This window comes from Melanotaenia boesemani, chromosome 12 (assembly GCF_017639745.1).
Source record: "Melanotaenia boesemani isolate fMelBoe1 chromosome 12, fMelBoe1.pri, whole genome shotgun sequence".
Classification (NCBI taxonomy): Eukaryota; Metazoa; Chordata; class Actinopteri; order Atheriniformes; family Melanotaeniidae; genus Melanotaenia; species Melanotaenia boesemani.
In genome coordinates, this window is record NC_055693.1 from 17,052,101 (window position 1) to 17,065,703 (window position 13,603).

Sequence of the window (13,603 nt, forward strand, 5' to 3'; positions counted from 1 at the left end):
GAACAAAGAACACATTTATTGAGATGTACATTTTACTTTCAATAGGATAAAGCTTATTTATGCAGCTTTTTATTAGTAAAACAATCTCAGTAATACATTAGTATGTTTCCAGCAGTCAGTATGCACCTATATAACAAATGAAAGCGTTACATTATATTGAAGACTACAATCAGATATGTTTTATATCTCAGCTTTTTCAGACACAACCCATTAAGCTATAATTGAGTAGATACCTCAGTACAAAAACTTTCAGCAACTGTTAATGTTTGTTGCCTCTGAACAGCTGCTGAGACTAACAATATTTTATGGATTTATGCAATAAAATAATAAAAGATTGAAATTGTAGTCAAAGGGATAGTCTGATTCTCATACTCTCACATAGAGAAGCTGAAACCAACAATATCTTGACTTTTTTCTTTTCCCTTCTTTTTAAAATAATCTAAATAATGTGATGATAAATTACAAATATTTGCTCATCAACTAACCGTCTTTTTCAGCTCTGATTTAATGTGGTTTTGTTAATAAATGGAAAGACATGTCCATGTGCACATTATGCACATGCAAATTCAGCTTTTCCATCCAGAGTAATTGTCAGTTAAAGTAGGCATAACTTCGTCCAAATGAAACAAAACAGGAAAATCTTAACACTGGAGCTGGAAAGTACAGCTCAGATAAATGAATACTGAAGTCTTCACCACTTGTTTTTCATAGACAAGTTCTTAAGTTTGACTATAGTTGCTATCACAGAGCTGATGATGCCACAGGTTCTTCCGGGACAGTGCCCTGATGAGCTCCTGGCGCCGACTCCATCTCTGTGGCAGAGATCGACTGGCTGAACTCTCTTAGAGAATTCTTAGTTATGTTCAGACATGAACGCTTTAGGATGTGACGCACCTTTTTGCCCAGCAGTATGTACAGCAGGGGGTTAATGCAACTGTTAAAAAAGCCTAAACTGGTGGCAAGAGGAAAGCCAGCTTTCAGAATATTGTGGAGATAAAATGAGGAATGTATGGACAACTCCATCAAGCTGAAAGTGTGAAACGGTGCCCAGCATAAAAAGAAGGCCAAAATTACTGCAGTGACTGTTTTGGAGAATCTGGACATGCGGAATGACCCCCTAGATCGTCTCACTTTGATGGACAGAAGTATACCTGTGACACATATAGCAGAAAAGGGCAAAAGAAAGCCCACAGTTGTACGAATGGCCACCACTGTAATGTGTCTTATTGCTGCTATATGCCCATCCTGTGTGTGGAAGTTGTTGAAGCACACCACCTTGTTATCTAAGCGAATGGTGTCACGAAAGATCAGAGCTGGACAGCTCATGATGGCAGCAAGTGCCCATATACAACCACATACAACCCAGGCCCTCCCTCGGGTGCGGTGCCTCTGAGACCAGTTAAGATGGACCAGAGAAACATATCTATCTATGCTGAGCACTGTGAGGAAGAGGACGCTGGCATACATGTTCATCACAGACACAAACGAGTTAATCTTACACATGGCAACACCAAAGTCCCAGTGGAAGTCTCGCAGAATGTAATCAATGTAAAAAGGCAGAAAAAGAACAAATACAAAGTCTGCAATGGCTAGATTGAGCAACCACAAACTGTTGACAGTCTTTTTGCTTTTAAATGCCGTCACCCAAATAACCGTTCCATTTCCAATCAGGCCAACCACAATGGAAATAATATAGATAACTACAGAGATAATGTGGATAGTTTCCCTTTGCTTGTGGTCTACTTTAAGCTCTTCTAAATCACCATACTCCGAGTAGTACTCATACGTGTAGTTTTCATAGTCTTGGCCAGGGCTGCCCATTGTTGTTCGGATGGAACTTCTATGCTGAAGTTATCTGCGGGGAAGATAAGTTTTTAATGATATGATGTTCTCACATGCACAATCACTTGTTTTTTATTCATCCTGCATCATTATATTCTCACCTCACACTGGGATTTAGCTGCTCTTCACAAGGCTCCTGCTTCCTGTCTTGCCATTCTTTCTGATCATTCAGTTCCTGTTGAAGTTTAGAGTTGGGTGTGTCCTGGAACATTGTGTCAACATCCATTTAGATTAACAGTGGTAGCAGACAGTGAGATGCCTCGCAGATTAGGCAGGAAGAAAACTGATTTATTTTTCTCTTCTTTGTAGTAGATACAAAAAAAGGAAGCAGATCATTTGTGTTGTTACACAATATAGGAAGGAAAGCTAGTATTCGATTGTTCCTCTTTAGAAAACACATCATAACCCAAAACATCAGAATAAAATGTTTGTGATTATTAAATATTAAGTTTCATAATCAAGGTCAGAACAGGCCTGTGAAAGTTTTTACTGGAGTTATGTCAGAATCAAAAGTTTACAATGAATCACTGGTTTGAGGTTAATGCTGAACAAGATGATTTTAGGAGGCTATTTATTATATTTTTAATATGCTTACATACAGCAGGCTACTCAGTCTTTTGATAATGTTTTAAAAAAGCAAACGACTGGTTTAAAAAGAATTTCTAATCTAGGATAACAATATTATACATGTAAATGAAAACTCAAGCATTAAGCTTAAAACAAACAAAAAATCTGAGCTACATGGACAAAATCAAGTGCAATGAGAGAATAATAAGTAGTTTAGTATAGTAGACTATAGTTTGCTCGTTATGAATAGATTTACATAAACTACTGAAGGGGTTATAACAAAACAACTAATATTAAACATTTTGTGCAAGTTATCTTATAAATGATCAGAAGATACTGCAACTTTTTTTTTGGCAAGACTGTGAATGCATGTTCAGTTTTATGGCAAAGAGAGAGAGAAAAAAAAAGTTTGAGTTAGGTTAAATCTTAGCAGCATCAAAGCTTATAATACTAGAAATATAATGTCCGGCTTGCACATAGGAAGTAATGGTCCGTACCGTCAATGCAACAATGACACAACTGGCATGCTAATGTGGGTGTTTTTTTTCTTTTAGTTTTGAGGCGGAGAGTAGATGACTTACCTAAAAGTTCAGCTTTATTTGGACTCTTTTACTCGTATTTGGATCCAAACAAGAAGCAGCTTCGGAGTGAAAGTGGCGGCTGTCACATTAGCCCTCTGTAGTTCGCTTCAGCTGGGCCTCTTCCGTTACTTCTCATTCGGTTTTCACAAACTCTTTTCGTCTGCATGTGAAGTCTTTCGGTGAGTCCATCCAAACTAAACTCCGTTCCTGCACAGAGGGGCTAGATGTGCAGTGGGTGCGTCTGGCTGACGCGTCAAACATGGACCTCAGAGGGAAGGAAAATAATTGGTCACCAGCACGGAATGAAGAATGCTTTCATTCAGCGGAGCTGTGGCTGCTTTTCATAACTGCTGGGTAAACCATCAACACACACATTCCCCTCTCAGGAAAGACACAAGAGAGGTTTCAAAATTGCAGGTTTTTTTTTTCTTATTTTGTTTCTGCTTCCCAAAGAAACTGTTTTAGTTGAGTCTACAGAGGCAGACTGTCTCTTCTGCTTTTATTTCACTTGGTCAGCACCTACCTCCTTGGTGCTTTAAAAGAGAAATTATTTAAGGATTATAGGTTTATTGTACAGTCATTTTGGGTCTTTATAATAATAATAATAATTATTATTATTATTATATTCCTCAGGTTTATTGCTGCAAAATGCATGCATGGTGGCTGCAGGACAGGTAATGTTGGGAAAAAAACATCCTGCCATATACACTGAGATATAATGATTGTCAAGCTCCACAGCTCATACATCATAGACCCATTATGTCACTCTTTCATCAGACCATCCTTTGGTGCCCACCCACACCTTTGAAGATCCATGTGCGTGCTTTTGAAATGATGTATACGCAAGCTGTGATGAGGGGTTATTTGCTCCAGAGACGTCCGGCAGACATTACACAACAAATTTCACAGACCAATGCACAGTTCGTCATCTGATCAGTATTTTGGTATCCATGTGGGAAATATTTCTTCAAAAGAAACACTCCTGAAAAGGCAGAGTTAATGTATGGTTTACCTCAGAAAAACCATATGTATTATCAATATTGAATGATTCAAAAGTGTCACACTAACTGTGCTGTGTTAACCTCTGGAGCATTTTCTTTTATGTAGAATTAATACCAGCAGTATTTTTTTTTCTAAAAAAAAGGGGGATTCACAACAGAAACTCAATAAAACGTGTCCATCACACAGAGGAATTCTGAAATGATCGAGTAGTCTTTATCATTTTTATCAGCTGCTGTTGCATCTTTCTCTTTTTAAAATGTATACCCAGAAGGTATTCAGTTGTTGGTTTAGTCAGACTTTATGTTTTTTCTTTTTTTTTTAGATTATGGCAGTGCTGTAGAACATTATCAGTCCTCTTCTGCCAAATTATTAAGGTTAGGAGTCATCTTGTCAGCTACTACTTTGGTGTAATCACAGACATTAACTGTACCTGCTTGATGCCTATCCAACATGTTTAGCATTCTTAAAGAGTTTTGTCTTCACACTCTCACCTGAATGCAACCCTATCACATCATTGTGGTCATCCTGGCCAGACTGGCTACAAACAGGCCAGAGTCAGATACATTTATCTTGGTGTTATCTGACTGAAGAATGTGCTCTCATTCTACAGAATTGTGTAATCTGGAATTTTTGTGCCAACAAGAAAGAAGTTTCTATTTTTTCTTTCAGACATTCATAGGGGTTGCCATTACTTCTACTGTCAGAGCTAACACAGAATCCTTGTACTAAGCCTGAAGCCTCCAATATTTATAGTTTGTAAAAGGAGCATTCTGTAAAAATGGAAAAATTGACTTTACATGCATGTAAATTGCAGTTGTCTTGTCTACCTAAATCAGAGCTGATGGGAAAAATATGTTTACATCATCAGAGCTGTGAGGCTTCTTTATGAGCTTCAGATTTCAAGCTTTCATGACCTTGTTCTGATCAAGGGTATCACATCAGGAACCCCATAAGTAAAAAACTTTACAGACAGAAAATCAGCCAAATTACTTTAAACAGTTTAGACACGATGGTTTTAGAAAAGAACTTAGTTGCTAAACCATCAATGACATTATTATGGGGACACTGCAGCTTGCTTATCCCTTTTTGTCCCATCAGTTAGCCAAAATGCTTAACCTGTGGTGACCCAAAATGACCATCTCATTCCTCTGTGGATGATGCAGCCCTGAGGGAGAGCTGTCACATCCCTCAGTAGTTCTGTGGACTCTAACAATGAAAACTAAAAGTCTTTCCACACACTGGTTATACTCTCACAGTCTTCCTCTGAGCTATTCTGCTGCGTCAGAGACGACACGTTAATGTGCCTTAAAGAAATGTAATGAAACAGTGGTCACCACAAACCTTTGGCACCATCTCAAGAAGCTGTGTTCAGATCAATGAAGAACTCTTTCAATTATCATTTTCTTGTAACTGTAGCGTTTATGTTATAAAGATAAAACATGTTTGCAAAAATAAAAAAATAAACATTTTAATGAATATGTTTTTGTCTTGTGATTTTTATTATTTACTTAATCATTCTCTCTTTCAGCTGTCAGAAGATCTAAATATGCCGAATAATATTTTCCAGCATCTGTGATTAAAGATTGAAATCGCGTGTTCAATCAAATTTTATGTCTAATTTTGCATTTTATGCATCTTATAAAGATTTTAAATTTGCCTGATGCATCAAACGCAGTTCTATGTTATTGAAAGAATCTCTGATTTTTGGCTTCAATTTAGTTTCTTCTGTCTCAGGGTTCTGGTGGGCAGATGCTGACTCACTGTTAGCCTCTCATAGCATACTAAGATACTTGAGGAGGATGCAGACATTCCTCTGGCTATTGGTAACACCTGTGCCTTTCATGTTGAGCCATGTTTCTTGAAAGTCATTTTACTTATATAATGATGTGTGAGACATATACATCTAACAACCTCAGATTAACCCTAATGCATGACATATTGAACAAAAACTACAAAGCACAAAGCAAGGTGAAAAAAAACATGATTCAAAAGATTGTAGAACCACTTTTAGTAGAAATAAGCCTTTAACTGTTGCCCACTTTTCTTTATTTCTTTATTATTAATTATCCCACTTTTCTGTTATCTGAGGTTTCTTGGTTTGAGTTTAAGTTTATTATTCTGGAACATTTCAGAACACAGAGGAGTTCGTCATGGTCAACTATATAACTGCAAGGCTCCCAGCTCCTGTGGCAGCAAAGCAAGTCCAAATCATTACACCTCCACCACCGTGCTTGATAGTAGGAATGACAGGAGGAAAGGGGGAACAGAGGACAGAAGGGAAATGTAAAGAGAGAAAAAATGAGAGAAAAACAGCGGTGGAATCAAATCCAAAGATAAAAACCAGAGAAAGAAGGAGAAAATGCGTTTCTCTTGGCAATCCTTCTAAACAAGCCACACTTGTTTAGAAAGATGTAAACTCCTTCAAAGACTGCCAATTGTTTTGAATGTGTACTTCCTGTGATATGGACTCTAAATTGTTAGGGAATGGCCTTAACCTTTCACAGACTGAAGTCTCATCTGCGTGCTCCAGACCATTAAACTGCCAAAAAATAATCACACTTACAGATGATCTTTTTTTTTTTTTTTGTTTTGTTTATTGTATTAGCAGCACCTGGCTGGTAGTTTTCAATAAATATTATGCCCTAATAATTAAAACCTTTCAAATATTCACTTTACTGAACGTAATAAGAGTGTTGGAGGTGGATTTTAATATGCTTATTTTTCCTCATCTGCACACAGTCTTACTACTTCTATGGCTATTAATAGGCATATATTTTTTAAATAAAACTGATCAAATAATTTTAAATTTTATAACTAGACTACAATTATTCAGACAAACTACCTCTTCAGTGTGAATGACCATAATTATCACAGTAATCATTGTTTATAATAATCATCATTATTTGTAATTTATAATTTTATGTGATCTTGTATCATTTAGCCTGCTCATGGGACAAGCTAACTAAAGTCCCTCTGGTTGTTATGGGCCTGAGGGGAGTAAGGACATCATCTAGGAGGAGCCTCTGCTTGACTTCCAGCAGTACAGTGGCTGCCTGGCCACCGCCTTCTTTCGGCTCCCCCCCTCCCGTCCTCCTTCCTCCTCCACCTCAGCCGCTACTGCAGCATTAGAGCCCGGTGTCTCCTGGATGGATCCGTGAAGAAAGCCACCCCTCCTACCCCGCACGCCATGATGGGCCGCGAGCTGTTAAATGCGTCGTTGTGTTGATATTGAGATATTTCAGTTATCAAATATGAATCATGCATTTGATATTTCTGGCCACTTCGCTCGTCAGCGTCCTTACGCCTTGGCTCCATCCATCAGTAGCATCATCCGGTACGTATTGTAAGAGTCTGCTGCCTTTTTCTTTTTCTTTTTTTTTCCATTTTCCCCCGCTTTTAGTCACTTTGATCCTTTTGGATACGACTTCCACTTTCACTGCTTGGATGAAATGATGTCTCATGGTGCACTGTGGGTTCATATGTTAGCGTTTATCTTCAAATATCATAGAAAATTATTCAGTTTCATATGCGGCTCCTCCAACGTGATGGTGCATGAAGGCTGACTACATGCAGCATCTTGTTCAGCTAGTAAAAACAGAAAAAGAAAAGTATGTGTGGTTGCCAAATTAGAATTAACCACTGAGGTTTTCTGCTGAAGTACATTGTGGTGTAGTAGAGGCTATCTGTAATCTAAACTGCGTGTTCTTAGAGATGTTTAAAAAAAAGGACATAGTGTGTCTTTATATTTTCAAGAAGACAAAACCAGCCTTGGCTTTCGCCCAGATTATCAACTTTAGTTCTGTTTTAATTTTCCACTATGCATCACACCGAGGTTTCAGTTAAAGACACTTCACATTAATGTTTTATATCCTTCAGTGTTACAAAGACCTCCATACCAGCTCTGTTTCTGGCCATCCTTCTGCTCAAATTGCAGTTACTTTCCTGATATTTAGCAAATGTTGGCTTATTGTGCTGTCCCAAACCTTACTAATTCCTGGGTCTGTTCCAAGTCGCTGTGATTTTTCCAAAGAGATCCTTTGTTCATTTACAGATTTGCAAACAAGATTCATCTGATCTAAATATTGTCGTCTCATACAGAGGAATTGTTTTTTCCAAAACCCTTAAATGCCTGAGTAAGGATTTTTTACCACAGGCCTGGATTGCATGGATTCACTCAAAGTTGTTTCAGCTGATACTGAATGTTTACTCTACTTTAACTGGTGATTAAATACAACCACAGTCGGCTAAAATGTTGAGCTATTTGGACTGAGTACAACTAACTGGCATATTGTCTGATTTTGCAGCAAATATGTCCAAAGTGAATTTAAGGACTAATAATCACTTTAATGCCATATTTAGCTGTCTGACTCATGAGGAATAGCTTCAAAACTGTAGTGATTTTTTCTTGTTTGTGATTAAGAAACAAAGGATAAGAGCTCTGTGCAAGGAGAGGTCAGGTTTCTCATGTCTGTGTGGTGGAAATTCCCTTGCAGTTACTCAAGGAGTAGAGGACAAGGTTGAGAGGGATGCAGTGACAGCACTGCTGAAGCAACAGGCAACTGCAGCACCTTCAACAGATAACACAACGCACCATGCAGTAGAGCAAGTGATCACCTACCCCTCTCGGTTAATCTACTACCTAAATGAGGACTCGGAGAGCACCTACCATGACCTGAACACTCAGGCCAAGAACCAAGCCACAGAGAGCCAGGTAAGCCTACGTTGGGCTGGGATGAAAGAGGCCTGTTGATGCTCTGAAGTTCTAAGTCCATTTTATTGATTACTGTAGTGTTAGACAATGGAAAGAGATGGCCATCATGAAGACACAAAACTATTTTAACCCACAGAATTAATGTTTCCCTATAATATGTCGTGATGCTAAGGGAAGCCTGTGTTTTGAGCTTTAATACAATGTCTGAGCATTTTGAAGGTGGTCTCTGTATAGACATTCCTTTGATCTTTTTCTTTTTTCTCTTCTACAGACAGTCCACCTCGCCCAAGCAAGTTTCCAATTGGAGGCATTTGGGTCCAGATTTATTTTGGATCTAACACTGAACAAGTAAGCCTGACTTAAACAAGCTAGGTGACTTAAAAGTCTTGGTTCTCCTCCAATTTCCTTAAACTTAATAGCAGTAAAACCGAGTTCATTCTCACCTTCATCACTTCCCAGAACTAACAGCTTCTCACTCTCTGTCAACAACTCTTTAGTTCTTCCTTCCCTTCAGGTTTAGAGACTGGGTGTCATCCTTGACCATATCAATAACATAACTTGGTTTGCATACTTTGCAACATAAACTGCCTTCGACCCTCCCTCACCTCTTATTCTATTGCCGTCTTGGACCACAGCCTGATCACCTCCCGCCTTGACTGTTGTAACTCAATTCTTTTTTGTCTACCACAAAAATCCTCCATGCCATTAACTTCAGCTGGTCCAGAATTCTGCTGCCTACATAAAAACTAAAACCCCCTCCTCTTACCATATGCCTCTGTACTATAACAGCATCACTGATTCACCAAAATCCGTTTTATTTTTAAAGGCCCCATACTATACATTTTTTCAACAACTTCATATGGGTGTCAGAGGTCCAACAACATTGTTTTCAAAGTGTATTACCTCAAATTCAGCCTTGGTCCTTAATTTCAGTCATTCCAAGTGTGTCTGTAGTGAGCTCTATTTAGAATGGGCTGTTTCTGTCTGAACCTTTAAATGTTCATGAGTGGTGCCTGTCCACGCCCCTCTCTGGGAGAGGATCCGGCTTTCGCTGGCACTCGCTCGGTAATTTAAGAGGCAGACTCAGCTAGCAGGGGGGCGGGTCAATGGCAGTATCCACTAATGGGGGCAGTGGTTATTTCCCTTTGTGAGGTCACAAAAGGAAAGATATCAGACTTACCTGTTTGAACACGCATTCGCTAAAAAGTAGGGCAAGCAAGTGAGAGAGGAGACAGAATGTTCTAATTTTTGGGCCTCATACACAGGCTATGAGGACACATATGACTGTTAGAAAGCCTTTAGAAAGTGAATTTTGCTGAATATGGGACCTTTAAGTCCATTCATTATCTCGCTCCTCCATACCTGTCCATCCCCTCTCATTACATCAGATCCTCTTCCTCTCTCCATCTCGCTGGCTCCTCCCCTTGTCTTGTTACCATGGGGAGCAGGGCTTTTAGCTGCTCTGCTCCCAAACTCTGGAGCTCCCTTCCTCCTGACCCACGTAATGTTGACTCACTCCCTCTCTTTAAATATAATCTTAAAATGTACTTGTTCAATCCTTCCTACAACCTTTAACCCTTCTTCAACTCATCTGTCTGACAGCTGTATTTCTACTTCTTTTTAACTCTTTTATTTTACCTTCTTTATTTTCTATTGCACTTACACTGCTTTATTTTGCTTTTGTTTTTGTATCTATTTACTTTGATTGGTTAATATGAAGTGACCTTGGGATTCTTGAAAGATGCTCCAAATAAAATGTATTATTATTATTATTATTATTATTATTAGTCACATCAGTGATTAATAAAGCATTTGCAGAATATAATATAATCCGTCAATTGGTCAGCATGCTGGAGTCTAAGTGCTATGTGGATTTTTTTTTTTTTTTCAGCTGCTAGACTCCTTAAGACGTCTTAATAGGTTTCATGGTCTGCCATCATTGTCCAATTCAAACCACTCAGTAATATTGATTCATTCCCTGCATAAAGTAGCATGTCTACATATATGATGCCTTAAAACAAAGACTTAAAAGGCTAACCAGCTTTTACATCCCTTAGTTGGATTTATAACTGGAGGCTGTTGTTAAATATTGTGAATTTAAATTGCGGTTGGACAACGGAAGTCTTTTTTTGTTGTTTGTTTTACAGTTGATTAGATGGACAAATGAAGCAGACATTTCTGCCTGCTTTGACATCTTTGTAGTAGTTTCAATATCATTCAAGTGGCAGCTTAGAAGCTTAGAAAGTGGAAAATTCAGCAGCTGTCAGGAGCAAATAATCTTATTTATACACATTTACACTATCAATCTGTTGGGGTCTGTTTTGTTTGAAGGTCACACACTGTATCAGGAAGGCTATGATATCTTTAGTGGAACAACAGAAAGTTAATTTTCTCTTCTTGTTCCCAGATCACACAGTTTCAGCAAAGACTGACCCACACACTACATCGCATTGTACAAATGTTGCTCTGCTCATAAAACAATAGCAAGCCTTGTGACCTTGATTCCCAGCTGTTAGTGTGCGGGTTATCTATGAGATACCTTTTTCTTTTTCTTTTTTTTCCTTTTTTTTTGTGAGAACAGGGGTTTGAATTCTGCTTAGTGTTGTAGCTGCGACAGTACTGAGCTAAATATAGCCAGGTCTGCAAGCTGCCAATGGGTGCTACTTTATCTGCTCACCTCTTGCTGTACCTGGGATTACACGCCAGAGAAAAAGATAATTCAAGCAAGTAGATGTAACTTTTACAGTAAGAGAAAGCATGCTTCATCTACATGTTGTAGCCTAAAATGTGTGGACCTGAAACACTTTGGTGCAGCTGACTTTTCTTTTGAGCATCTTATTTCTTAAGATTTGGAGCAGACTGTTGGATTGTATGAACAGCATGGAAGCATTGTGTGCAACTACAAGGCTTTATTTGATCTGGCGCCAGACGTGAGCCTCCTGCAGTCTTGTAGTCCCCTCTCTTTGCCTCACCTTATTCTTGCTTTCCTGAGCTGCTGCTGCTGCTGCATTGTGCCACTCTGTCTCCCGTTGACCGAGGGACCTCGGGGCAGGACTCCCTTCCCGTAGTCTCCCAACACAGCCATGGCTCTTACAGACATTCAAGCAGACACACACCTCAAGGGGCTCATGTTCCAGCTTCATCCCTCCTCAGACTTCACACACACACACACATTCATACACCAAGACACTGTGGCATGGCCCACTCTTCTTGCCCTGCCTGATCTGTCAAGCTAAAAATAGCCCTTTGCTCAGGAATCTCTCAGTGATGCTGCTCATGCCTTGACTCCCCTCATATAATGGTGCACTTCCGTCTCGCATGCTGCTAAGCATCACTCAAAAATGTCACATTGTTCTTTTTTTTTCATGCTGCGACAATGCTACATGTCCAAAGAGACGAGGGTGTTGTTGATTTGCAAGGTTACTCAGAAAAAAAGCGCCATTGTGGCAGAAATCTCAGTCTCTTGAAGTCAGCTAACAGATTGAATGTGTGTAGCAGTGAGGGGCGCTGAGTCAGGCAGCAGGAGCTGCCAGGACTGTTGCGTTCAAGGTGAAGCCGATGCCTCACAATCATTTACAACATTAGGCGTCATTGGTGGCTTCCGATTGCATAGTGCTTGTTTCTGTTCCCATTATGTGCTGTTTCTCAATCAGCGTTGTGATTTTGAGAAGCATTTAGATTCAGCCTCAAACTGTAGTCAGATTTTCTTTATTTTATCTAATTTATTTAACCAGGAAATAAAATTCTTGAAATTTAAATGTTTTTTCCAAGAGGGTCCTGGCCAAGAGCAGCAGCTGCTCAGGTCAGCAGGTTTAAATACATCAGAGCCACATAGAGGGAACATGCAGCTAAAAACTAAACTTCAGACTGCTTTGCATAAGTAACAGACAGCCTCGCTTTCTGTGTGTGTTGTTTACATGCTTTAAGAGATTGCTCATCTGACCAAAACTGTTTTTGCAGCGCTTGTTTGTGTAGTTAAATCACCATCCTCAGGACCACATGCTACATAATTTTTCCTGAGGGCAGATCGCATTTGACACCACAATGACCCTGTCTTGTTTGTTTTGTTTTGTTTTTAAGGAGTGTTTGTGCAAGCTAATCTTAACACAGTGTGGTGATGACTGTTTTTGTACAAATGCCAAGCAAGTCAGTACTTACAAAAAGTTTTAAACCACATTATGAGTCAGAAAAGGCAAAAGCAGGTGGACTGGCTCCCCCTGAGGATTATTTGTGACATTTCTCCACCTTAACTAACCCCTAGTCTCTGTTTTTGCCAGTGATTTGCTGTCTTCAGATTATGTTGAGATCCACTATGAAAATGGGAAACCTGTTCTGTCAAAGGTAAGATAGAATACCCCTTTTTTTGTTGATTTTGTGAAATTCAGCCCTTATTATTTGGTTTGTTGCAATCATAAAGATGTTTGATAAAAATCAAGGTTTTTCTAAGATTGAGAAAATGGGTTGTGAGCCAAAAGATGTTAGCAAGTATCAGAGCTACTTTGTTACTTTGTTTTTTTTTTTATATTCAACTGAATTTATAGATAGAGAGTTAGATAGAAAAAGAGTGTATGCTTGTAAAAAGAAGGGAGGAGATGAGAGCTGCTTCCTGCTGCTGCTGATTCAGGCACAGAGCTGGGTTGGGCATACTGTAGCTGAATCAGCAGGGTTTCGCTCCCCTGCAGCCTCCTGCTGGAGCTCTGGTCACATGACAAGGGAAGGAAAGCACTCTGCAGTATCAGTGCAGCGTGAGATGGATGAAGTGTTAAAGACAGAGAGAGAGCGACAGAAAGGAAGAAAGATGGCGATGTAGGCTAAGGGAGGGGTTGTCCTTTGCTCACCCTGGGTTGGACAGCTGAGTCTCAAATAGTGCCAGGAGCCACCATTCAGTGTTTTAACTTCA

The 13,603-nt window shown here is 39.3% G+C and overlaps 2 protein-coding genes across 6 annotated transcripts in view; one reads left to right on the top strand and one right to left on the bottom strand.

Moving 5' to 3' along the window:
* On the bottom strand, positions 1 to 8,654 carry cmklr2 (chemerin chemokine-like receptor 2). The gene is made up of 4 exons (XM_042001903.1): positions 8,644 to 8,654; positions 2,991 to 3,184; positions 1,944 to 2,044; positions 1 to 1,855 (listed from the first exon to the last, which is right to left on the bottom strand). The coding sequence occupies exon 4, from the start codon at positions 1,819 to 1,821 to the stop codon at positions 742 to 744; it is 1,080 nt and encodes a 359-aa protein (XP_041857837.1). The 5' UTR covers positions 1,822 to 1,855; positions 1,944 to 2,044; positions 2,991 to 3,184; positions 8,644 to 8,654; the 3' UTR covers positions 1 to 741.
* Positions 7,085 to 13,603, top strand: part of LOC121650401 (disintegrin and metalloproteinase domain-containing protein 23) — a 24,216-nt gene continuing 17,697 nt past the window's right edge. For 3 of the 5 annotated variants that reach the window (XR_006012264.1, XM_042001893.1, XM_042001896.1), the window contains exons 1-4: positions 7,086 to 7,326; positions 8,486 to 8,703; positions 8,975 to 9,051; positions 12,981 to 13,044. Coding sequence is in view for 4 of the 5 variants with exons in the window: in XM_042001893.1 (XP_041857827.1) it covers positions 7,251 to 7,326; positions 8,486 to 8,703; positions 8,975 to 9,051; positions 12,981 to 13,044 (435 nt within the window). In the remaining variant the exon portion in view is untranslated. Of the gene's footprint in view, positions 7,327 to 8,485; positions 8,704 to 8,974; positions 9,052 to 12,980; positions 13,045 to 13,603 lie in introns of all 5 variants that reach the window. The other 2 variants (XM_042001894.1, XM_042001895.1) reach the window with 1 other exon arrangement.

Bases quoted from the DNA above. Each gene is read 5' to 3' on its own strand.
- cmklr2 (XM_042001903.1), bottom strand. From the start codon at position 1,821: ATGGGCAGCCCTGGCCAAGACTATGAAAACTACACGTATGAGTACTAC.